The sequence below is a fragment of the Nannospalax galili genome, unplaced genomic scaffold (genome assembly GCF_000622305.1).
Source record: "Nannospalax galili isolate Female #2095 unplaced genomic scaffold, S.galili_v1.0 scaffold169, whole genome shotgun sequence".
Taxonomy (NCBI): domain Eukaryota; kingdom Metazoa; phylum Chordata; class Mammalia; order Rodentia; family Spalacidae; genus Nannospalax; species Nannospalax galili.
Window position 1 is genome coordinate 1,532,249 of NW_008360327.1, and position 27,142 is coordinate 1,559,390.

Genomic DNA, 27,142 nt, shown 5'->3' on the forward strand with positions numbered 1-27,142 from the left:
AAAAGGCAATTTAAGGTGGAGCTGGTGATCTGTAATCCTAGTGCTTAGAGGCTAACAGGATTGTGAGTTCCAAACAAGCCTAGGTTACATACATAATGAGACCCTGCTTTAAGAAAAAGAAACCAGCTGGGTGTGGTGGTGCATACCTTTAATCCCAGTACTTGGAAGGCAGAGGCAGGCTGAGCTCTATGAGACTGACAAAGGCACCCTGGTCTACATAGCAAGTTCCAGGTTAGCTGGGGCTATAGGGGACCCTGTCTCAAAAAACTTGCCAAGCAATTCTGTTATTTTCTCAGGGATTACACGAACACACGTTTTTGCCTCCAGAAGTATGTTGCCTTTAAAGCAGTACATACATGTGATTGAATACATTTGAGAAATAAGTCTCCCACCCCTGGTCTCTTTCACCCAGTTTTCTTCTTCAGTGAAACTTGTATTGCTGAGTAGTTTTGTGCCCCTCCAGGATTAAAAAAACTTTATTTTTAATGCAATCATTGACATTTGAATTTTCTTCTTTTTGTTTCTTATTTTATGCATATGAGTATATTGCCTGCATGTATGTGAGTGCACTCACGTTGTGCAGAGCCATGGAGGTCAGAAGAGTGTTTCAGATTCCCCTGGAACTGGAGTTAAGAACGGTTTGTAGCTGCCATGTGGGTGCTGGGAATCGAACCCAGGTCCTCTACAAAAGCAGTCAGTTCTCTTAACCACTGAGCCATCTCTCCAGCCCCTGACATTTGAATTTTCTAAATGTTCAGCTACCAGGGTAATCAAGTAACTGTATTCAGATTTTCAACTTTATTTTCTGATTTTTTCATTTGTATCTCTTGTCTGGATAAACAGAATAGTTACGGAGAAGTAATTTTTGTGGGGGGGTCTTTTTGAGACAGGGTCTCCCTGTAGCCCCAGCTGCCTGAAACTCACTATGTAGACCAGGCTGGCCTTGAACTCGCAGAGATCCTCCTGCCTCTGCCTCCCGAGTGCTGTGGAGAAGTAATTTTGAACCCAAATTATGTATGATATTCAGAAGAGGGCAGTTCTCCCTCCATTTATGCATGGGGCGAGTGGTAGTCCTTGTGGTCCTCCAAAACAGAGGGGGTCTGCCTTTCAACTTTGATAGCCTGTTTTTGAGTCAACTCACTCAGTTCTTAGGGATGTGACTCTACCTTTTTTATTGCTTCCTCATGTGGGAAAAGCAGTGTTGCTTTGTGAGTACTTTCACAATACAATTTCTGGCCCGTTGAAATAGTGTGAAATTTGTAAACTATAAAGCATTGGCCATGAATATAGTTTATTTGAAATATTCCCACATGTTCCATGTCTTCACTTTCTTTTCACAGTTTTCAAGAGAATAAATGTTAAATTGTAGGTGTTTAATTGTACTGTCTACCTTGCTTAGAAAAAGTTCCTGCTAGGCAGCATTGTGTAACATGTAATGCATTTTATTCAAATGTATAACACTTATTTGTAAAATCAATTAGATCAATGAAACTATAAATGCAGAGTAGAACTTTGAGGTTATAAGTAATAGATGCAGTTTTATCACTGAGGCATGCAATTACATTATATGTTCTGGTTCTGTCTATAAATTGTTAAAGTGTGTGGGTTGTGGTTATACTATAAAATACTTTGAAAGGCACTTTGTAATACCTTTGACCTTATATCTGATGCCCATATTGATAGTTCTTGAGTTTTGAAAGATCTCGTGTTCCTAGCATTATAATATCCAAAGCCCATTTATGTATATGATACATTCTGACATGGAACTTTTTAAAAATATTTTTATTTTGTGTGTATATGATATATGCGTATGTATGCACATTCGTGTATATGAATGCTGGTGCCACAGGGAGTATCTGTGAAGGTCAGAGAAAACCTCAGGTATAGGCTCTTGCTTTCCACTTGTTTAAGACAAGGTTTCTGTTGTTTTCCACTGTGTGCCAGGCTGGCTGGATCACAAGTTTCCAGGGCTGTGCTTCTATCTCTGCCTCCCATTTCCGCTTAGGAGTTAGGGAATTACAGATGTTCACACTGTGTCTGGCTTTTATATGGGCTCTGGGGATTCCAACTTGGGTCCTCATATTTGCGCAGCAAGTGTTTTTTATTACCCACTGAATCATCTTCCCAGCCCACACAGGACATTTTTATCATTAACTTCAGAGAAAACACCTACCTACAACAGGACTTTTTTTCCTTTATAAAATTCCTATATTATACCCAGATTAAAGAGTTCCTGTAATTTTAATTTTTAAAAATATTTTATTTTTATGTATATGAGTGTTTTGCCTCCATGTACATAATTGTACCACCACATGTGTGAGTGTAATACTCACAAAGGCTAGAAGAGGGTGTTGGATCCCATGGAACTGGAATTACAAGTGTGAACCCCTATGTAGGTGGCTGGGAACTAAACTCTGGTCTTCTACAAGAATAGCAAGGGCTCTTAAACTGGTGAGCCACCTCTCCACCCCCTCTATAATTTTAATTTTTAATATTTAGTGCAAAAGCACCATTTTTACTTTTCTTGTGCTATGATTTATTGTATTGGCTCTGGGGAGAGACTCATTATAGCTACAATAATAGTCATAACCACTTCATTTTCTTAGTATCCTTAGTCTGTTTCCAGCCTTAACTGAAGCCATTCCAGTTTGCTCACATTATTTCTACATGACTAACTACATTCTGGGAAGATTATAACTGTTCAGGACAACATTTAACAGTAGTATTCCACTAGCTTCCCTTCCTTCCTGTAGTAGAGCACTTCCAGGTGTATGGTCCCCACTGACAATATGGTAAATACACTTGCATTCAAGGGACCTGTAATAGGCATTACCATATGAGGACTGTAGAGAGGTGACACAGTAAGATACCAGTTTGGGGTATCTTATGTTACTTGAACTCTTCTCTTGTACTTGGGCTAAAACAAACATGTCTTGTCTCTTTTGTTCTATTCTTCCCCCCTCCCCGTTCCTTTTGAATTTGGCTATTTCTATTGGCATATCTTTGAGTTTACTGATCCTGTTTTTGTGCTTACAGTAGATGGTACCAGTCTACTGTTAAATCCATCTAATACATCCTTCAAATATTTCTCAGTTTTAGTTTTTTATATAGAATCTAGGTTCTCTTATAATTCTCTATCAATTTTCTCTTTTCCTTGCTCTATTTATAATTTCATTAAAGTATGTTTGTCAACTCTACTCTCTGGAACACCTATTAATCTATTTTTTAAAGTAGTTTTATTATTTTTATTTTATGTGTATGAGTGTATTGCCTGCGTGTATGTAAGTGTACCCACGTCATGCAGTGCCCACGGAGTGCAGAAGAGGGCGTTGGATCCTCTGGTACTGGAGTTATGGATGGTTGTTAGACACCATGAAGGTTCTGGGAATTGAACCCGGGTCCTCTGCAAGAGCAGCCAGTCCTCTTAACCACTGAGCCATCTCTCCAGCCCCTGGTCTACTATTTTTTAAAAAAATAATGAACACTTCATGAATATCCATGTCATCCTTGCGCAGGGTCCCTGCTAATCTTCACTGTTTTCATTTTAGTTTTAGTATATGTGCTGCCAAATCTAGCATGAGTCTAATACTATAGCCTGTCTAATCTTTTGATTGTCATTCACATTTTCCTGCCCCCTCATATGTCATATAAATTCACTTGTAAGCTGTCACAGCATTAAAAAAATCCACATGTAAAAGAATTGTAGATACTGCAAATGATGGTTTCATGAGAGTGGTCTACCTGTGTCAGGTAGATGGTGAGAAAGGCTGGTTGCTTTAATCTGATTAAGGATTGAACTAGCTTGGGACTGGGTTGCATTTTGATTTGGTGTAGTCTAACATTGGCTTATACCTCATCTACAAACAACTCTTTTGGGGATTTTGCTTGAAAACTTGGCAGGCTGTCACCTAATCCCATAGTCTGAGTATGGTTTAGTAGTTCTTCATTGTCTTTGAACAAGTTTTTTTCTTTCCTTCTGTTAGAACAGGAACATTGGTTAGCTAGGTCCTGCTTATATCTTTCCTGGAGGAGAACTATAACAGATAGAAAAAGAAATAGAAATCCTATGGTATTTATTGAGAGAACACTGAATTGGAAATAACCTACATTCACAATTGAGGTGCAGTAGCATTCCTGTAGGACCTGGAGAGAGGATTTCCTGAGAAAAGCATTGCTACACTTTTTGTTTTTGGTGTGTTGTGCACATGCGTGTGTGTGCTTGTGCCAGGGTGTGCATGTGGAGATTATAGGATAATTGCAGGAATGGATTCTGTCCCTCCACGTGGGTTCTAAGGAACAAATTTGTCATGCTTGGTGGCAGGCACCTTTTTACTTGCTGAGCATTGCTACACTTAAACCACTCACTTATAGGCCATATAAAATATGAGTTGAGGAGAAGGACCGCTTCATAAGAATTTTCCTGAAGAAAGTATTAATCTCTTTTCCTTTCAACTGAAGGTCTTCAGAATGGCTTCTCAGTTTGAGTTGTGTCTGTTGAGGTTTGAGAGATACATAGACTGGCACCTGACACCTATGGAAAAAGCCTAAAAAGTGAGAGACCAGCCAAAGCTATCTCTTAGAACAATGTAGTAAAGAGAACATGTGATAAGTAAAAGGTGCAAGAGTTACCCATGGACTGAATAGACTAGTAAGGTCATTGATGTTGTCTGGTCTTGAAGGGGTCAAAAGACCTAACTGGGTTGGGTCAGCGTGATCTAGACAGAGCAGCCTGAAAAATTAATTACTATAGCTAGAGCACATCAAGAGAGGAGACTCGGTATTTGGTCATTTGACTTTCACAAGGTTCTGCCAGTTTCCTCATGTCAGAGCCCTCTCTTCTTCTGCCAGCCTTGAACTTGACAGGCCTCAAAAACAACACCTGGATAGTGCTGGGAACTAAATGTGAGACAAGAGTTTTGCTTTGGATCAGGCAGAATTTTTAGTTTCTTTTCTAAAGAGATTTGTCATTAATGCATATTGCTGGATGTGACTAGAAAACCCCTGATATCTTTGTGAAGAATGCAGTTTGACAAGAGTTTGTTGTGGGTAGTAATACTGAGCAGTGAGAGGAGACTCACCAGAGCTAGCTTGTTCCATGTTTTATCTTTGTCTTCCTTTGGAACCAAAGGTTCCAAGTTGGGCTGGGGACAAAGGGAAGTACATTGAGAATAGGAGGACCTGCAAGAAACTGCCATTTTAAGGTTAAACCTTTTTTTCCCTTGACTCAATTCTATTTGACCACAGTAATCTGTTAAGTTATCCAGTGATGCTTTATTTTCAGAGAATATTTTATTGTAACCATTTTAATTGGGATTTTTCTATTATACTATCACCCCCCCCCCAAGGGGTGTGGGTATGGGTGTGGATGTATTTAAATACATGTTCAGGTGTGAGTATGCTTGATTTCTCACTGAACTGAAGTTCAACAGTTTCCCTGGACTTAGCTAACTCACAAGTCCCAAGGATCCTCCTTTCTCTGCCTTCCCAGTACTAGGATTATAGTCATCTGCCACTGTGCCTGGGTTTTTATGGGGGGAGGTGGGGACAAAACTCAGGTTGTCCTGCTTGAGTGGTAAGCAGTTTTCCAACTGAACCACCTCCACAGACCTGGGTTAGTCCTTCTTCAAATTCAGTATTCTAGCTCTGCTTTCAGGTTATTGTGGGAAGTATTGTAAAATGGTCATTTTGAAGCTTTTTGGAAACTTTGATCAATAAATGCTTGAATCAGATTTGAAATAAGTAAGATTTCTGGTTAGATTCATAATCCCAGCCTTTTTTTTTTTCTTTTAAAACTATCCTTATCACCCCGCCCTCTCACCCCACCTAGCGTTGATCTGAAAGGAGTGAGGAAAAATTGGAAAAAATCACTGGGATTCAGGAAAAGACAAAGACAGTGATTGATTCGGTGATGCTTAAGAATGATAATCCTGACCATAAGCAAAAGGTGGAAACCATCATTAAAAACATTAACACAATTTCTCTGGAGATGAAGATGAGAGAGCTCTCCAAGTTACAGCTCTCTGACCTTAATCTCCATTTTGGTCAACCCGTGAAGACAGAGGACCCAGAAGAAACACAAACAACCAACCTTCTGTTTCAAAAGCCTGAAATACCAGATGTATCTCTGGCTTCTCGTTTTTTCAGACTGATTTTTGTGTTGTTGTTTAACTTGAATTTCTGTTTTTGTTGAGTTAAAAATCTGGAAGAACTGAGTTTATTACTATAATTAGAAATAATAAGAGTTGGTTGTAAGCAAAAACAAAAAAAAACTATCCTTATCTTTATGCCTTTATCTATAAGAGGATATAATTTCTCCTAACTTTGCTACAGCAGTTTGAGGATGATAGATACTGAATAAGTTCTCCCTATAGCCTCCCCCCCATTAGCTTTTATATGATGGTTTATGGAATTTGCATTGGCAAGTATAAATAATAAGTTAGTCTATACATTACCTAAACATCTTAACCAATGAAAACATTTTTTTCAGCTTCAGATTGCTCCATAAATAGGAGTTTCTATTTGGTGAGATGCTTATTTTAAAACAATCATTGCTACATTATATTTTTATTGTTTTGCATTTATTTACTTTTGGGGGTGTGGAGGTCTAACGTCAACTTACAGAAGTCAGTTCTGTCCTCTACCATGTGGGTCGTGGGTATTAAACTCAAGTCATTGGGCTTGGTGGCAAGTGCCATTGCCCCTTGAGCCACTTATTAGGGTTTGTCATTTGGGATACTAATTTTTGGATTGTTAAAAACTATATATGATGGGGCTGGAGAGATGGCTCAGTGAGTAAGAGCACTGGCTGTTCTTGAAGAGGACCCAGGTTCATTTCCCAGCACCCACATGGTGGCTAACAACTGTCTATAAACTCCAGTTCCCACGGATCTGACGCCCTTTTCTGACCTCCTTAGGCCCAACACCGGTGCACTTACATACATGCAGGCAATACATTCATATACAGAAAATAAAAATAAATGAATAAAATTTAAAAAATAGAAAATAAAGATGAAGGAATGGAGCAGTGTTCTTTCTCTTTGTAGGTGACATGATTATTAGCGTAGGAAATCCTCAGGATTCTATTACAGCTACTAGAACAAATGTGTAAACTCAGCAAGGCTACACTGTACAGGTTCACTGCCTGTCTAAAAATCAGAATTTTCGGGGCTGGAGAGAGCTCAGTTGTTAAGAGCACTGGCCGCTCTTGCTGAGGACCTGAGTTCAGTTCCCAGCACCTACAGAGTGACTAACAACTGTTGGTAACTCCATTTCCAGGGGATCAAATGCCCTCTTCTGACATCCGCAGGCATTGCATGACATAGGTGCACTGGCATGCAGGCAATACACTCCTGTGCATAAAATAAAAATAGTAAATAAAGTATTTTAGAAGTCAATATTTTATAAATACTAGCTCAAATAAAGGGAGGTGATAATAAAAAAAAATGTATGAATTATCAGTAAAACTAAAACACCTAGGAGTACATTTTTCTTTAATGATAGAAGGTTTCTACATCAAAGCTTTGCTGAAAGAAATCAGAGGTAATAATGAGGGAGTTGTGATTCAGGTGTAGTCAGGTATGTGGTTCTCTCAGACTGACACTCCTTACATGACTACACAGAACTAAAGAGGCATAAGGTACTAGAGAAACAAATGGGTGTATTTTGGAGAGCATTTGTCAGTTGGAAGAAGGGAATGGTATCTTGGGTTTTGCTTTTATCCACACAGAATGTGCAAGGTAGCTAAAATTTTGGTGGAAAACCTGCTGCCATGCTAGCCTGAAGAACCACAGATCAGAGTTTTGGCAAATACTGCACTGAAAAGAGAGGAGAATCCCAGCAAGGAGTGAGCTACACAGGGGAGAGCCCCAGATATTTTTACATATTGATGAAAATCACCGGCTGACTGCATGTATGGGACTGCCCCACTAAAGATTTGAAAAAATATATTTTCAGCTTGACTCCAACCTACCAAAGCAAAAATTAATAGTGGAAGAATGTTAACAGAACCTAGAATCCTCATCATGTAACTCCGTGGGTCCAGTATACAATCCTAAATTACTCAAAATACAAAGAACAAAGAAAATATTCTTCCTCTTGAGGAGACCAACCAAGAGACAACTTAAATGTTTAGACTGCCAGAAAATGAGCTGACAAACCATACTTGCTTAGTTGAAGCATTCAATAATACTAAGTTAGGGGCTTAAATTACTTGACTTAAAGAATTACGGTGCGGTACTGCCATAAAGAGAAAGAGACAAATGGCACCGACAACCACAAGTTACCCTCTTGTGGGGGGTTTGAACCAGCGACCCCCGCGTAGTGATGACTGGGGATGAGTAAGCATGCAGTTCCCCAGCCCATGCCGCCCCCACTACCGGGAACACTCAGGCGCAATGGGGAGGCTAGTCAAGCAGGGGCTCATTTATTGCAGGTGTTACAGAGCTTATAAAGACATCTGGAAATCTCCCTCCCCCCTGAGGGTGTATCTTAAGGATGGTCATGTGCTGATCATGCACTCCTTAGCAGTGCTGAAGTATCCTTCAGACTTTGAAAACAAGTCAGGCCGCGCCCCAATAACTTCCTCTCGGACCTCTGCAAGGCGGGGCCTTTAGGTCCCCACATCTTCCCCTTTTATTTTTATTTTAAGGCCGGACTGACTTTATTTCACGGGTTACCCATCTCATAGACAGCTCCCCGAGGAGAGATGGCTATCTCCTTCCTCTAATCTTATGCATTTTTGCCTTTCTTAGGTTGTGTCACCTCTGAACAAGCCTTGCCCGTCATTGGACCATGCACCTGTCCATGTGCATGTCCTGTCTTAGGAGTGCTTGTCATGGGACATCTTATCTGTTCTTGGCTAAGAATGTGTCATGATTAAGGGCACCCATGTGGGTAATGCCAGCCTGTGAGAGTCTTAGTCCCTGCCTAACTTGGTTAGCCAAGTGTGGGCAACTGGAGGGGGTATGTTCCTGGGGGAGTCCGTAATCGTGAGGAGGTGGGCTGTGGCAGTTCCAGGTGTCCTCTGTCACTGAATTATCTGGTAAAGACACTTAAAGATAAGCATTATCAAGAGAAACAAAGCAAGTCATGGTGTAGGACAAGTTGAAATACTTCTGAGACCATGTAACTTTTAGCCAATCAGCCAGTTGTCAAAGAGGCTGACTGGCAATGAAGCCAAGGAACTGGGTCCTTCACCTCAGATGGATATAAATAAAGAGAGGAATTTTGTCTCATGAACTATTGCCCATGGACCGTCATGCTAATCAGTCAGATCCTGGCCTACCCACTTAAGGTTTTTTGCAGGCACCCATATGGGGTTTGAATCTCCTGTAGGGTAGACACAGCCAAAGCCTCTACCCATGGTTAGCAATGGATCTGGGCCTTTGCATTGCCCTGTAATGGGGTCCTTCCACCTTACCCATACCTCAGGTCTCTGCTCCTATCTTCCCCAGTGCTTCTGAAACCGGGATTCCACCGGATTTTTTTTTTTTTTAATTAAGAACATTAATAGTGAATAAGGCCATACCCAACTGTTGGTGGGGGCTTAATCTCCCTTTTTGTTTTTGTAATTGAATTTTTAGGTTTTCATGGTTGCGTCCTATAATGGCTTTACCTTGGGCTTGGGGATTGTAGGGAATTCCTGCATTGTGTTGAATTCCCCAAAGTGAAAAGAAATCTTGTAAAGTTTTACTCAAAAAACATGGTCCATTATCAGTTTTAATTCTTTAGGGCAATCCCAACGTAGCAAAGCATTGAAGAAAATGAGACTGAGCATGTTTAGACTTCTCTCCTGTTTGAGCGGTAGCCCAACAGGCATGTGAGAATGTGTCGACGGACACAAAAATATACTTAAGTTTTCCAAAAGGAACATAGTGTGTGACATCCGTTTGCCACAAGGAATTGGGCTTGAGTCCTCTGGGGTTTACTCCTGGCTGTTGCAGAGGCGCTCTGCCTCTGCATTGCCTTGGGATAAAAGCCCAGGCAATCCTTGGTGACCCCTAAGATGCTGTAAGAAGGTAGGAGCTTCTCTCTCCTTAAGGAGCATATGAGTCTGAATACTGTCAGAAAGAAATGGCCATGAGTTCCTTGAATTGAGCTGAGCCATCACAAGTGTGGCCATATCTTTTTGGTTTCTCATCTGCCCCCAGGTATACTACCACTGCAGCTCCAAATCTGCCCCAGTCAGTGAAAACATTGTAGGCTTTTACTAAGGGCTCCCTTGGTCCCGGGATTTGGTGAGCATTGCTACCGGCGGGGCTGTAACACTAGGGGGCGAGGTCGTTCCCCGGCTGCCCATGGAATGGATGGGATGGGCCTTCCCAGCCGTCCTGGAGCCAGTCGTGGCACACTGCCAACGGTGGTGTTATTTTTTGCTTTTTTTTTTTTTAAATCCTCCTGGCAGCAGCTGGCCTGGGGGCGGTCCCCCGTGAGCCCCTGACTCGCACACGTGTTAGACTCCTTGGTCTGTGTTTCAAGACGGGTCGGGTGTGAGGCTTTCACCGCCGACCCCGTGCTCTCTGTTCCACCCCGCCTTTCTGAAAAGGGAACCTATGGGTCCTGAGCATGGGTCCCTGGAAGCCCTGAAGCTGGCCTGACCTGACAGATCCAACCCCCTACTTTTAAGCATCTCTCAGAGCTTTAAGCGCCGGGTCCTTGGGCTTATTAGTTGCGTTACCCATCTTTCGGATCTCGCTTACCCTGAACTTTCAATTGGCCCCAATCTGTTATTTTTCTTTATTTTCTTCTTTTCACCTTCCTTCGAGCCCCACGTTTGGCGCCAGTTGCAGGGGGTTCGAACCAGCGACCCCCGCGCAGTGATGACTGGGGATGAGTAAGCGCGCCATTTGCCAGCCCATGCCACCTCCAGTACCGGGAACACTCAGGCGAAACGGGGAGCCTAGTCAAGCAGGGACTCATTTATTGCAGGTGTTACAGAGCTTATAAAGGCATCTGGAAATCCCCCTCCCCCCTGAGGGTGTATCTTAAGGATGGTCATGTGCTGATCATACACTCCTCAGCAGTGTAGAATCCTTCAGACTTTGAAAACAAGTCAGGCTGCACCCCAGTAACTTCCTTTCATACCTCTGCAAGGTGGGGCCTTTAGGTCCCCACACCCTCTGACCTCCATATGTGCACTGTGGTGTGCATATGTACATATGCCCCCACACACGCAAAATAAAATAATGAAACCTGTTTGAAGTGTTTGAATAACGATGCTATGGCAATCCTATAGGGAAAGGGAAGGCTTGGAATAATACATACTTGTATGGCTGGATATCTGCATGGAAGAGTAAGCCTGACCTGACCTTCCACCATTTGAGAAAATTCCAGATGAGTCACCCATCATTCTCATCCAGGAGCTAAAACTGTAAAATGTGTTTAAGAAAATACAGGGAATAAATGTATTTGAAACATGAGTATAGGCCAATTGTTTGTTTGTTTGTTTATTTATTTATTTATTTAAATTTTTTTTTGGTCTTTTTGAGCCAGGGTTTCACTGTAGCCCCAGCTGGCCTGGAACTCACTATGTAGACCAGGCTGCCTTCAAACTCAGAGATCCACCTGCCTCTGCCTCCCAAGTGCTGGGACTAAAGGCATGTGCCACCACGTGCTTCTTGTTTTTTTGGTAAGCTGTTTTTTTAAAGAGCATTGAAAACAAAAACCATGAGAGAAAGCTGAGTTAGACTCTCAGTTTTCAAATCATCTCATCAAAAGATAGTTTAGAAATGCATTGGCCAGAGTGGGAGAAAATAATTGCAAAAACTATTTCTGAAAAAGGATTACACTCGAAGTTTATAAAGAATTCTCTAATTCAATAGTGAAAAAACATGAGTAATCTTAGTTTTTAAGTTGTCAGAAGTTTTGGATCCTTCACAGAAGATACAAAGAACCAAGTCAGGAAATGGAAAAGTGCAATATCATTAGTCACCAGAAAAATACAGATTGAAACCATAAGGAAGTACCACAGTATAACCACCAGAATATAATTGGATAGACCAACTATCCCAGGAGCTCTCAAATATTGAGGGAGAGATGTAAAATGGTACATTCTCTGGAGGAAGAGGCACCAGTTTGTTTGTTTTTAATAGAACTCAACATACATCTACTTAATCTTTCAAGAGTTCTAGGTATTTACCAACAGTGATGAAAGTGGGTGGCCACAAAAAACTGCACTACAGCTTGGATGTTCATAGAAGCTTTATTCATGGTAGTCACAGCCTGGCAACAGGTCAGGTACCAACCAGTAAAAGAATGACTAAACAAATTGGTCTGTTCAGATAATGGAAAACTCAGCATACACAGGAAAAAAAAATCACTGTTCTATACATGAACATAGATGAATTTCAGTCATCATGATGAGTCAAACTGAATCCCAAAGAGAATATACTGCATCGTTGCATTTATGTGGCATTGTAGAAGGCACTAAACAGGGTGGAAAAATGGGAGTAGGGGAATGGAGGGTAGAAATTAACTGAGAAAGGGCATGAGGGATGGTTTTGATAGGGTTGAGGATTATACAATTTATGTTTTGTAAAACTCAAAATAGTACTATTAAGGTTTGTGTTGTGCATTACAAATTTTATCTCAAGTGAACAGTGAACCCTAATAATTTGTTCCTAATTAATATAGATTTGAAATGTCTTTGTCTTTTTTTTTTCCCTATAGGTGTATTGAGTTTTTACATTGTAGTAGGCATATTATAGAGTGTAGAGAAAACATTGTCCTTACTCAGCCTTTGAGGAGCTTATATTCTAAAAGGGAAAAACTGTGCTCTTGTCTATGTGTGTGTATACATAAAAATGACTGTTTCGTTGGTGTTTTCTGTAAAATGCAGAGGAGATACTTAGCCCCATTATTTAAAGAGAGACAGATAAGCAGTCTCATCAACTCAGGAGAGCTGTGCTACTAGAAAGTGGATGAGAGCAGTAGTTATGGGATACAAGCAAAGGAAACGGGATATTTTACATAATGAGCAGAGCCAGGAAAATCATAAAGCTTTTTCCCAAGTTCATGGCCACCAAGTAGGAATGTTGGTGACAAGACAGATGCTAACTAAAGAACATAAACCTGTGGACCTTTCGTATTGTGACAGAAGGAAAGTGAAAAAGCTATAGAGAAACCTGGGCAGAGAGCACAGCTGGTAAAGTGCTTAAGAATAAAGGATCCAAATTGAAAACAGATGACAAGAATTTCAGAATTTTTTTTCCCTGAGACAGTGTCTCTTACAGCCAGATGGTCTTGTTCTCACTGTAGGTGAGGTTGACTCTGAATTCCTGATCCTCCTGTTTCTACTTTCCAAGTGCTAGATTGCAGGCATGTACTGCCACACCCTTTATTTTATTTTATTTTTTTTGCAGTGCTGTGGATTGAACCCAGGGCTTCGGGCATCCTAGACAAACAGTCATCCATCTGAACTACATCCTCTGCCCCCTAGAAATTCTTAAAAGCCAAAGTGATTTGGAAGCACAGAATTTTAGTTTTTGTGACTTCTTAAATTATAAAGTGGCATATAACAAAATTTTAAATATATGGAATAGATTCCTTTTTTGTCAGTGAGAACTTAATAGAAAAGCCAGGTGTGGTAAGTGCTTATAATCCCAATACTGAGGCGGCAGTGGTGGATCCCTGGGACTCACTGGCTGCCTAATGTGTGAGTTCCAGTCCAGTGAGAGACCCTGTCTTTAAAATAAGGTGAATTGGGGCTGGAGAGATTGCTTAGCGGTTGAGAGCACAGACTGCTCTTGCAGAGGACCTGGGTTCCCAGCACCCACATGGCGGCTGCGAACTATCCTTAGCTCCAGTTCCAGGGGAATGCGAAGTCCTCCTCTGACCTCCACAGCATCGCATGACACGGATGCACTCATATACAGGCAGGCAATATACTGATACACATAAAATAATAAATAAAATATTAAAAAATAAAATAAGGTGAATTGGACACTGGGTGGGATGCAGAGGCAGGTGGATCTCTCTGAGATTGAGGTCCACATAGTGATTTTCAGGCAGGCTGGGCCTAGGGAGATCTTGTCAAAAAAAAAAAACAACAGTGATAAAATAAGGTGAATTGAGCTAGGGGAGATGGTTCAGTGGGTAAAAGCACTTGGTTGTGCAAGCCTCATGGCTTGAGTTCAGATCCCCAGAACCCGCATGAAAGCTAGATGCAGTAGCACTGGAGTCTGTAATCTTTCATGTCTTCAGAATCTCCAGAAGCCATTGGGCCACCTAGTAAAGACTCACTGTCTAAAACATTTCAAAAAAAGGTGGAAAGGTGGGGGCCGATTCTTTGGCCTCAATACCCCCTTCCCCTCAACACACACACACACACACACACACACACACACACACACACTTTCTAAGGTGGATGTTTCTTTGAAGCACCATCCAAGGTTGCCTTCTAGCCTTCACACACAAAAACTATAGATAGAGGTAGATAGACAGTTTCTTTTCCATTTGTAGGGATGGTGGCATACAGCTGTGGAGACCTCTTTTTACTATTAGTCATCTTTGATTCCTAAGTTATCTAAAATACAAACTTTTAAGCTTGCTACTCGTAAGAATAGGAAGGACTAGTCTGTCATAAATAGAATAATTAATGATGTGTGATTAGTTACAGATTATTCCGTACAAATTCATATTACAAGAGCTAGAGCCTTAAGTGACACTTGTTTTGTTGATATCATTCTAATTGGTTATCGCTTTAATTTTACTCGGTATTTAACATGATTTAATTTTCCCTAGAGGCATGCTAGAGTCTTAGCCCTTTTGGCTTATAGAAGAAGCATTTCCTTTAGGTAAGAACATCATGAAAAATAAATTAGTAAAAAAAGTTTTTCACTTTGGTTGTTTAATTATGGTAGTAAATCATACAGATGACAGGAACAGTAAAACTAGTTTAAAGATGTCTTGAATTCTGTCTTCTTCTGTACAAAGTTAGTGCCTTCCTTTTACAGAACTGGTGCTTAAACCCATAAACAGCTAGTTTAGCATGCTACAGCTGAGCTGCATCCCCAGCCCTTAAGTTTTTAAAATAGGATCTCATCATGTAATGGGAACTCAGACTTGCTTTGAATTTTCTATGTAGCCCAGGCTGGCCTCAAACTCATTATGTAGCCTAGAGTAGCCTGAAACTTATAATCAGTTCTCCTGCCTTAGCCTGCTGAGCACTGGTGTAACAAGTTTGCACCAGGAGGTCCAATGCCAAGTAAGTGTTTTCTTGAACTTAGTTCTGATTGCTGCTTTTTATAACAAGAAAATGAATAAATATACATTCCCTTCATGTAAAAAGTATATTATAATTAATACACAGACATGTTATTTGTGAATGATTGAGCCAAAGTGCAAAATGTTAATTTAAGTGGGTACATAAAATATGTATGCTAGGATACAACTTAAAAATTAAACACCAGATTTTAAATTTTGAAAAAAAATTAATTTTGAAAAAATTTTTGCTTAATGTGTATGAGTGTTTTGCCTGCATGTATTACTGTAAGTACACTCATGCATGCCTGGTGCCCTAAGAGGCTAGAAGAGGGCACCAGATCCCCTGGAACTGTTAGCTACCCTGTAGGTGCTGGGAACTAAAACCCAGTTCCTCTTCAAGAGCAGCCAGTGGCGTTAACCCCTGAGCCATCTCTCCAGCCCTTAGATTTTAAATTGTAACTTGAGTTTTCAAATGTAAGTTTATTATTAGAGGAAGGATTTTTAAAATTTTGTGTGTGTGTGTATGTGTGTGTGCACATACTGATGTGTGCACAGGTGATAGGGGAGCACTTGTGGAAGTCAGAGGACAATTTGAGGCATCTTTGTGCTCCTGCCTTCTGAAGCAGGCTCTCTTGCTGTAACTATGCTGTGTACTGCAGGCTGGCCAGCCAGTGAGAGTTCTGAGTTTTCCCAGAACTCAGAGACTCAGAGATTCGCCTCCCATCTCACTAAGGGAGTCCTGGGATTACAGATGCATGCTGCTACATCTGTCTTTTTTGCATAGCTTCTAGGAATTGAACTAAGTTAATTTTAATGATACTTCCTATAAATGTGATTAGTAGGAAAATTTGATAAGGATTTCCTCCAAGTTTATTGCTAAATAATTTCATTAATACAGTGATAACTAATGGTCTATATACTGACAAATATGGTTGACATACTGGTATCCTTAGGATTTTAATAGATGCTCCATCTCTCTTCCCCAGCCCTTGCTTGTTCAAGTTGAATATGTAAGTAAGAAAGCTACATAATCCATTTGTCTTAGAGAAACTATGTTCATACAAAGAACCTGTGGGACTTTGCATAAATGACTGACTCAGGTGTGCTTGCTCCTCTGTCTTCATATTGATGTGAGGATACCATTGTAGATAGTCTGTGGTCTTTTATACCCTAGTTCAGCATATTGTAATCTGTGTAAATTGTATTAGTAAACTGTGTTAAACTTAATCAGGCATAAGTTATTAGATCCTTTTGTGATCTTTGTCAACAGTTAACAGTTTTACGAATGTTCTGAAGTTAGATGGTAAAATAAACTTAGAAAATGTTGAGCTAATGTGTTTGGGAGATTGTTATTATCATAAATAAAACTTTCAATCTTCCCAGTGCCACAAGATAAACAGAAACAACAGCAAAAATCCCCTCTTTTTTGGAATGCTTTGTTTATTTCACATAACAGATCTTTTTCAGACTTCCTGTCTGTAGTATTTACAAACAGCTTGTTCTTTTATAGGTTCATGCTTTTCACATTTGAGGACTGTATAGATGGGTCCTGCCAACTTCATTAATACTGTTTAAATGTATAGAAGCATAATTTAGTGTAAGGCATGTTGCTGCTTTTGATCTTAAGGCAGTCTGGAACTGGTGCTTTTCCTGCCTCAGTCTCTCAAGTGCTGAGATAACAGGCTTATGCTACCAACCACATCTAGTTTTTTTCCCTCATAAAGTTTTCCTTTTACTTGTCTTAACTAAATTGCCAAGACATGCCTTGAACTCACTTTGTATGTAGCCTGCTCCCAAGTAACTGTTATTACAGGCCCAACTTAGAATATTTCATTTTAGGAACTGGAGAAATAGCTTAGTGGTTAAGAGCATGGACTGCTCTTGCAGAGGAGTTTGGTTCCCAGCACCCACAGGACAAGCAACAACCATCTGTAACTCCAGTTGCAGGGGCTGTGATGCCCTTTCCTGGCCTCTGGGGGCATTGCACACATGTGGTGCACTTAGAAATACACACGGGCAAAACACTCATATACATAAAATAATAAATAAAAATTTAAAAAATAATTTAAGCTTTTTAAGTTGTAAATTTCTCTTTACAAATCTGTCTTAGCTTTGTTGTCTGCACTCCATCTTCCCCAAACATTTTATATTATGGAGTCATTATTTAAAGTATTTTCTAATTTATTTTATGACTTCTTTGATAGAGATTATTTTAGATGTATTTTTAATTGATTATTTTAGATGTGTTTTTAATTTTAAATTTCATTGACTTTGTATTATCTAATGTATGGTATATATTTTAAAATATTTATGTTCACTTTAGAATTCTGTGAATATTTAGTTGGAGATGGTTGATAATATTGTAAAGGTCTTCTGTGGCTTAACGTGCGTGCGTGCGTGTGTGTGCGCACGCTTTTCTGTCTGTCTCCTAACTAGCTTTATGGACATTGCTCTGGTGCTGATTTCTTATTGGTCTGTTGGTTTTTGCTTTGTGTGTTTTGTTGCTGTTATTTCTTCCTGTAGTGCTTACTAGGAGTCAAACTGTGGCCGCTTTCTGCATGCTAGACAAGCACCCTACCTCTGAGCTATACCCCTAGTCCTCGAGTATTTTGACACTGATTTTAGATGCTTTCAGGACTCTTAATGTCTTCTCATGAATTGACCCTCTTATGAAATGTCTTTTTTATCTGTAGTAATAGTCTTTTATTGATATTGTGGAATTTGGAGTTCTCTCTTTTGGGTTATTAGTCTCATTAAAAAAAAATTAGAAATAAGCTTGGAAGAAAGCTCAAGGACAGTTTTATTAGAATTTGAGAGAAAACACCAGGGCAAACAAACTGTCTCAGCAATTGCTAGGAGGAGAGGGAGGAAGAGAGCAACCATGTCCTGTAAGATAGGTCCAAGAAAGCAGTGGAGGTTGACAGGCAGCCACAGGGTGGACAAGTGGGGCATGTTGGGAGGAGGAGGGGTTTCAGAGAAACAGAACCTACAGTGTCCAGGAAAACATGCTCAAGTACTGGCCAGTATCTGAAAGAAAAAGAAAAGAAGGAAAGGGAAAGTTACACTTTTCTGAGTAACTCAGAAAAGTGTGAAGGCTCCACAGTGCCAGTGGCAGCCTGGAGAAGGGACCTCTTGGGAAGATAAGTACATTATCTTAGCAAGGCCCTTTTGTTTAGTATGTCCTCAGATTAGTCAGCTTTCCTGGGGAGTGAACTCCTTCCTGACCAGGCGATTGACTGACCCAAGTGGATTAACTGTTAAGGGAGGGAAAAGACAGTAATATGTAATGTTCTAATCTTTGGAGCAGATTACAATGTTAGGCCTTCTACCCAAGACTGGAGGTATTACATTCTTTTGACCAGGAGGGTAAGGGGGTCAGGGGTAATGATGTTTTCCTTGCACCCCTAAATACTTTTTTGTATTTCTGGCTTCTGATCAGGAGAGGACCAAGGATATTTCCAGCTTCTGGTCAGACAGAGGAATAGAGAGAGCTTGTCCCTAAACTGCCTCTCCTTTTTCTACCTCCTGTCACTGTTATTCCTGATGTTGTACCATTTCCTTTATTAAACTTAGTGTCTGTATAGCTTTTTATCTTAACTGTTTATTTAAAATACATCATTTTTGTGTAGCAGTTTTGTTTTCATTGTGACAATTCTCTACCTTTTTTCTGAGTGTGGTATGTTGATGTTTAAGTTACTATTGCTATGAATGGATTTAAGTCTTATTTTGTACTTTGTTACTAGAAAAGTACTGTCCTGGGTTTTTTTCATACCTTTTTGGAGGTTTTTTTTTTTTTTTTTGGTCTTTTTGAGACAGGGTCTCCCTGTAGCCCCAGCTGACCTGGAATTCACTATGTAGACCAGGCTGGCCTTGAACTCACAAAGATCAACCTGCCTCTGCCTCCCAAGTGCTGGCATTAAAGGCGTGTGCCACCACGCCTGTTTTTTTTGTTTTTTGGGTTTTTTTTTTACCTTTTTTTTCCTGTATGCCTTTAGGATATCTGTGGGTTTAAATTTTGGTTGCTTCTTAGACTATAATATACATCCTAAGCTTTGTAACAATGCAATTGCTTTTTACATTTGTTGTGTTTGTGTTACTGTTGTATATAGTTTAGAGCCACATGTTCTTTGAATTCCAAATTTTGATCCTACCACGTTCTTTTCATAGAAATCATGGGAAAATAATATCACCTTTTGTATTCACCTATTCATATTTTTCAGCTTTTAATTTTTTCCTGTAATTTTAGATGTTCTTCTGTTGAAATTTATTTTTATCCTGAACGTTCCTTTAGCATTTATTTTCTGCAAAGTCTGCTAGAAACAAGTTAAGTTTTAGTTCATCAGAACATATTTTTATTTTGACTTCTTTTACAAAGGACTTTAGTTGTTTATAGACTTTTGAATTAAAAAGTTTTTTTCCTGTCAGTTCTGTAAAGATGTCCCATTGTCTTCTGACTTCCATTGTTTCTTAAGAGAAATTGTTGATTCTTAAGCCTCTGTAGGGAATGGGTTGTTCTGCCCTGGATGCCAAAAATAAGTCAGAATTTAAAGGCAGTAAGAACGAATTTTGTTCAGTAATTTCTGCATTGGGGGAAGGCGTGAATTCAATATTGACTTATATAGAGGCAACTGAGCATGGAAGAAAAATATAGGGACTTGGGCAGAACCAAGAAAGTGAAGTGGGGGGGTGGTGGGGGAAGGCCTTAAAAGGACCATTCAGTGTCAATGCAGTTAGGCGTGCCTGTGTGCTAACTTGATGTTTATTAAAGTTAGAGATCACTCTTCTCTTAGATTGAGAGACAGAGGACTTTAAAGCATTGGCTTTCAAGTCTTTGAGGAAAAACTCTCTTGATTTGTAGAACAATAAATCTCTCAAGGAGCTAGAAAAGATTTAAGATAAGAAATTTCCAAAGGAGAGGGTATAGTCTGTCATATGGTATTGGGTAATTTAAACTCTTTGGTGTTTATTGAACTGCTTGGCTGTATAATTTTAGTTTTTTCCTAAGTTGAAAATATTTTGAGAATTGCAAATGTTTCAACCATATTATTTCAATTTTTTTCTATTTTATTCTCTTTATGTAACATTGTTTTATCAGTCTTTTTATTTAAAAAGTTTTGGTTAGGTAATTTCTGCTAATTTGTAAACTCACTGACTTACTCTTAAACCATTGTTTTATTTTTATTATTATTATTTTTTTGGTGTTTGTAATTTCTGGTTTTACCATTTCTATTTGATTCATTTTTATAGTTTTCATTAGTTGACATTCCTGACTGTTCATGAGCAGATTCATGACAATTACTTTCAAGCACTCACCCGACCTATTTTTGTCGACTTTTACTCTGACTGGGGTAGCTTTTGTATACTAGATATTTAAGATGAAGCATTATAGAAACTTGGGATTCTGTTCTCTGTCCTCTGAATTGTGATTTTTTTTTTGTTTGTTTGTTTGTTTTAGTAGGTAGTTTTTAGTGACTTCATAACTCAGGTTTTCCCTCTGATGTTGGCAATGGCTAGTCTCAGTTATTTGAGACTTCCAGCCACTGGTTTCATTAAACTCTCAAAGTGTATCTATCTACATGTGTCAGTCAAGGATTTGGGCAGAGCTCATAATAGTTTGAAGATTCCTACCTGTGGCTCCTTTATTTACATTTAAACTGTAGGTTTACTCTTAAATTTCAGTTGCCCTGGCCAGCTGAGACAGGGGACTGCCCTCAAGTGCAAAGTCTTGGAAATGCTGCTCTTACGCAACACAGCATACCTCTTCTGCAATTTGTATCATATTTGGTTCAGAGTTTATTATTATCTAGAGGAAAACTAACCTGATTGAAGCTACTGAACATTACTAGAAGCAGAATCTCCACTCTGTTTTGTTAGTGTATTTTTCTAATTGTATACTTTTATAACTAAAAGAGAGTTTATAATGTACTTCTGAATCTGGTAGGACTAGTCTCCCTTGTCTTCTCAGCATTTTCCTAGTGGTATTTGTGTGTGTTACACTTGAAAAACCCTGTCTGGAAATTAAAAATTATTGTATTGTGATTACATCAAATATATAAATTAAGGATATGTTTTTCACTTAGTGTACTTTTGTGTTATTTTAAAATTGTTTCTTTGTATAACCACATATGCTCTAGTTTTATGTTATAAAAAGTGGATCCTTTTTATTTATTTATATATTTTTATGTATTTTTGTCTTTTTGAAACAGGGTCTCCCTGTAGCCCCAGCTGGCCTGGAACTCACTATGTAGACCAGGCTGGCCCTGAATTCACAGAGGTCTGCCTGCCTCTGCCTCCTGAGTGCTGGGGTTAAAGTTGTGCCCCACCACACCCAACTGAATCTTTTTTTAAAAGAAATTATTCTGAGTGAATGTTGTGTTGCATACATGTAATCCCAGCATTTAGGAGGCTAGGCAGGATCATGTGTTTCATTCACACCAGTTGAGGGGACACACACACACACACACACACACGCATGCACACACACGCACAGAGAAAATGTGCAAATATTTTATTTACTAGAATATTTTAAAATACATTTTCTAGTTTTGTGAGAGAGATAACAATAAGTGATAGAACTGAAACTTAATATGGCATGGTACAGCTGGAAAATGGCTTAGTTAGATTTGGTCTGGGTCTGTCTGCTTCTAGACCAATTGTATGTTCTTAGCAATTACTGTTTGTTCTTTGATTTACTTTAAGTTTCGTTAGAGTACAACTTCAGTTCTCTGGGCCTTAGATTCTGGTTCTTATGTCAGTGTCAGCAGCTTGAGTGACGTCTTCTTCCTACTGCCATAACAGAATAATCTCTGACCTACACTCTTGTTATTTTTCTTAAATTGTTTTCAAATTATTTGTATACTATTTCTTTTATGAACTCAGAGTCACAAGATTCTTAGATAGAATTTAGGTGATTCTGTGATTTAAACTGTACCATGCTGTATTTTCTGTCTTTTTATATAAAAGAACCATTTATGCTAAAATCAGTGGTCTTAAAATCAGTGCATTGGGGAGTGGCGAAACAAATGTCTAAATTATTGTGCACCCCCCCCAGTCACTTTTGTAGTTTGATAATGTTAAAAGTGAGATATTATCAGCTGGGCATGGTGGCATACATCTTTGATCCCAGTACTTGGGAGGCAGAGGCAGGTGAATCTCTGTGAGATCAAGGTCAGCCTGGTTTACATAATGAGTTCCAAGCCAGTTGGGAATACAGGAGACCCTGTCTAAAAAATAAAACAGAGAAGTCAGACTATCTGAAATCACTCAAGGCTGTCTAGGAGAATTTCCAAGCATGATCTGTTTTCCTTTCTGTCCCTTCCCTTTCTTCCCCAACTGTTCAATTATAGTTGCTCTATCTTAAACTAGGGTTTTCCTGTAGTCAGGAAAACTGTTAAGGGGCCCTCACAAATGACTGTTGCCTAGCCTCAGGAAGCCTGTACTTCCTCCACTGCCCTTTGAAATGTTGATGTAGTTAGCTCACTAGTGCTGTGTAAAATTGGAATTTAATCAATTGTTTATTTTTTTAAAATTGTCTTGAAATGTTCCTTTTTTTATTTTTTATTTTGTTTTTGAAAGTTTGTTGACTTTGTAGGATATGAGAAATGGAATTGGGTTTCAGGACTTACCTGTGACTGATTTTTGAAGTACAGCTTCATACCTGAGAGACAAGGCAATCAAAAGTTCCTTTCAGGAAAAGTAGGGTGAATAATCTTTGAACTGCCCATGTTCTAGAAAGAAATGGGGAAGAAAAAATTTCAAGTTATCTATTTTTCCTCTTGTAAATGAGTGGCAAGAAAATAATTATAATTTTCAGTGAAACAGATAACCTAGAAATCTTAACTGTGGATATGTGTCTAGTTTATTTTTATTAAACTTACTCGGAGACAGGGTTTCATGTAGACCAGGCTGTCTACTTACTGTGCAACTAAGGCAGGTGATGGACTCTTGATCCTCCAACCCTCAAGTGCTGGGATTACAGGTGTGTGCTACCATATCCAACTGATTAATGTTTAATTTTAACTGGAAATTTTCCTGTATTAAAAACACATGTTGATAATTGACAGCTGCATTTAGTTGAAGTGTTTATATACTGTTGTTTTTTTAAAACTGGAAAATAAAATGAAGCACAGTAAGGCTGATGGCATAGGATTAACTCTTGTTTTGAGAAAAGGAAATTGGAAAGGACATTATAGGTATGATTTCATTAGGCTAGAGAGCATTAGTATTCACATTTTAAAAACATAATCATAACTTATCTGGAGTCACATGTTCCATTTTATTGGCTTCCTTCATATAGAAAATATAGTCGCCAGCACTAAACCTATGAAAAAGTGAAGCAGTGTATATTTTCTGGGTGAAGGAAGTATTCTGTACATTCTCCATGTTTTACATCATGGTATTTTGAATAACCATGCTTCCATGTTCACATCAATTTTTTGTTTTTCAATTTATGCACAGCACTTGCTCTGAAATTTGGGGACTGAGTACAGCAAATACGATAGATCAGTGGGATACAACAGGCCTTTACAGCTTCTCTGAACAAACCAGGTGAATATTCTGCCCTCTATGGAATCCTAGAGATCTTGTGGGAGGGGGGTGTTTTGGAAGACCTCTACTGGGTTGCTTAGTGTAATTTTGTCTAGGATGTAAACTTAATGTAAAATAAGGCATAGCATTTAAAATACCTGCTTGCCGGTATTAAAAATATATTAAATGTTTCAGCTGATGTTTTGATTTCAACTTCAGTTTTCAATCTTTAAATTGTTGTGTCCCCTAAAGAGTAAGAACTTGATGATTACATACTTACAGTTCAAGGTTAGATGAATTTGTTTTTGGCCTAATTTTTGCATAGATTCATGATCGACCAGATTTTGCTAAATTTCTTGTTATCATCTAAATTTCATCTTTATACTAACACATATTTGATGGACCTCTTATGGCAATTAACAGGCTAACCTATTTTTCTGTCATCTTTTTTTGAATCACCTCATTCTCTTTTAAGTATATTGGTATTTGTCCATTCCATCTCACATTCATCACCATCTGCATTTCTGTGTGAGCTTTATAAATATACCTCAGATATCAGAACAGTCACAACTGAATAGCGAGTCACATTAGTCTGAGTAAGTTGCTGTCACATCACTGCTGATACCATTTTTCACACTACTTTTTTTGGCTATCTGTTGCCTTCAGAATTAATGCCCTTTGAAAGAGTTTAGCTTATTAAAGATAGATGGTGACAAAAAGTTTTTCAAGTACAACCTTATTGATCCTCTTACAAAAGATAATTTCCCCTAAGAGGCTATTCTTTCATTGGCATGTGAGCTATTGCATAGTGTATGATAGGAGACATCTGTAGTGGTGCTGCTTACATGGTCAGATCCAGTCAAGAGTGCACTTTTCTTCCTGGTTCTCACTAAAACTAATTGCCTGTCATTTCTTTCTTTATGCTTAGTGTATTTAGCCCTTTGACTACACCTAGTTTTTGTTTTTGCTTTTGTTTTTTTTTTTTCCTTTTTAAAGTTCCCTTGTTTCTCTTCCCCTTGCATCCCAATAGGTCTCTTGATGGTCGTCTTCAGGTCTCACATCGGAAAGGGTTGCCACATGTTATATATTGCCGATTATGGCGCTGGCCTGATCTTCATAGTCATCATGAACTCAAGGCAATTGAAAACTGCGAATATGCTTTTAATCTGAAAAAAGATGAAGTATGTGTAAACCCTTACCACTACCAGAGAGTTGAGACACCAGGTAGGAAAATTAGGGTTTGTTTCCTGGTTTTAAATTAAATGGCTGAACTGAAGTCTACTTAGGTACTCCTTGTGACCCAAGGAATTTTTGTTAAAATTGTAATAAACTGTATTAAATTAAGCATATTATTTGGTAGGAGTTAAAGTGCTTTCTTAAAAAAAAAAAAAGTCTATGCATAAATACCTTGGAGGTAAAGGGATATTCCCATTTCTTGGGATAACACACTGTTGGACATCAAGGTACATATCTAGGAAATCCCTTGCTGTTTGTTGCCAGTAATAAAGCTAAGAACTGTACATGTGCATCTACAGTAGTCCCTATTTTCAAACATTTTGCTCTTTGAGTGGTTTCAGAAGTACTTGAATGACAACATTTATATATTAGTCACTTAGCAAAGCTCATAAGACTTTCGGTTTAGTGAGTTGTAGGCTTAAAACTTAAAGGGGGGTGCTGCATTTTTAGAAAATTTCTTAAATCTGAGTTTAATGAAGACCAGTTTTCCCTTGCCTTTTCTGATGAAATTTTATGAACTCTAATGATAAACTTTGAGTTCATATTGCCCCTCCCGCCTCCTTGCTGCTAACTCTGCTTTCTCTAACTCTTTCAGTTTTACCTCCAGTATTGGTTCCCCGGCACACTGAGATTCTAACAGAACTTCCGCCTCTGGATGACTACACTCACTCCATTCCAGAAAACACTAATTTCCCAGCAGGAATTGAACCACAGAGTAATTATATCCCAGGTACTTTTGCCTTGTGAATCTCCTAAGACTTAGGTAGATAAAATCTTGTGATGTGTATACTAGCACCATGGTTTCACTTTTCAGAATGCTCTTGGATTTGGATAGGAAAGTCTGCTTTGTTGGGTGATTATTTTATGTAATGTTTATGTCTAGTATATTAAACAGCTTTTGTTGGGAGAAAATTTTTACTTTTTATTTCTTTTTCTTTTGCAGTGGCTTTAGTCAAAGTTCTGTAAGAAACAAAAAAGGAAAATATCTTAGTAAGTTTGCCTTAGTTGTTGAAATTGAGAGAAGGGGACACAGAATACAAGCATAATACATGGTTCAGGAAAAAAGTATTCCTGGAACAAATATAACTAAAAAAATCTGCCAGGTAATCAGTTTTTCTTAATTCGGTAGTGTTTAAGGTAAATATGGGCAGTTGAGTTTTCTAGCTGCTCCAACACTTAACACTGAAAATGAGAAAACCACTTAGTTATGTTTCTCATGACCCTTAATAACTTCTAATGAAAAGTGCATGAATTCAACTGCATGGTTCTCAGATTTCACTGTGTGTATGCCTGTGTGTAACACATGTGGAGGCAGGAGGACAACTTTGTGTAGTCAGTTCTCTCCTCCCACCTTTTTGTGGATTCAGGGGATTGAACTCAGATCACCAAGTTTGCTCAGACCCCACTGAGCCATCTTGCTGGGCCTCAAATTCTACTTTTGACTGCTCTGTTTTACGTGAGTCAGTAATATTACATAATACAATATCTGCCCTTACTGTTTTTGCTAGTTTTAGGAAAATATTTTATTACTTATTTCTTATTTCTTTGCTTTTCTCCCAGCAGAAGCTAATTAGGATTTAAGTATATTATGCTTTTTTAGTGTCTGTCGGTTGTCTTTTTCTAATGGTTTTCTGTTTAACATTTTATTTATAAAACTAAAAGCATGCAAGAAACCAGACTTTCAAGTACCTTAAAAAAACTATTTCTTAAGTGTGTTGTTCCATTATGAAAATAATGCTTGTTCATTGAAAGTAATTTTAAAAGTATAACAAAGAAGGTTTTTGTTATTCATTTATGTTAAAAGCTTGTTTTTCAGGTATGAAATAGTTTCTTATTAAATCTTGTTTTTACTGATTTATTCCAAAAGACGAGATTTATAACTATCCCTGACCCTCCCCCCCATCCACCAGCCCCCCACCAAGATTGCTGGTATATTGAAACTTTTTTGTGACATTAGGAGGAATGAGGAGAGAATTGGTGCAGGACTTGGAGTAAGACATTTCCTTTATAGAAGAATTCAGCCTGTTCCATAAGCTTTGACTAAGAAGTAGAGTGAGGGAGAGGGAGAGAGGAAGGATAAGACAGGGAGCATTTTAAGTCTTCTATGTGGAAATTACTGTTACTTGGTAATGCTAGCAAATTTAAGGCATAAGGCACATTCTTGGAAGACACTCATCAG

At 38.8% G+C, this 27,142-nt stretch overlaps 1 protein-coding gene and 1 non-coding gene across 3 annotated transcripts in view; one reads left to right on the forward strand and one right to left on the reverse strand.

The window, feature by feature from the left end:
- Window positions 1-27,142, forward strand: part of Smad2 (SMAD family member 2) — a 91,282-nt gene that overhangs the window by 36,890 nt on the left and 27,250 nt on the right. For both annotated transcript variants that reach the window (XM_017796320.2, XM_008825895.3), the window contains exons 3-5: window positions 23,659-23,748; window positions 24,758-24,951; window positions 25,559-25,693. In XM_017796320.2, coding sequence (XP_017651809.1) covers window positions 23,659-23,748; window positions 24,758-24,951; window positions 25,559-25,693 — 419 coding nt within the window. The remainder of the gene's footprint in view (window positions 1-23,658; window positions 23,749-24,757; window positions 24,952-25,558; window positions 25,694-27,142) is intronic.
- LOC115068948 lies at window positions 3,471-3,578 on the reverse strand. The gene has a single exon (XR_003848287.1). It is a non-coding gene; the product is annotated as a U6 spliceosomal RNA (small nuclear RNA).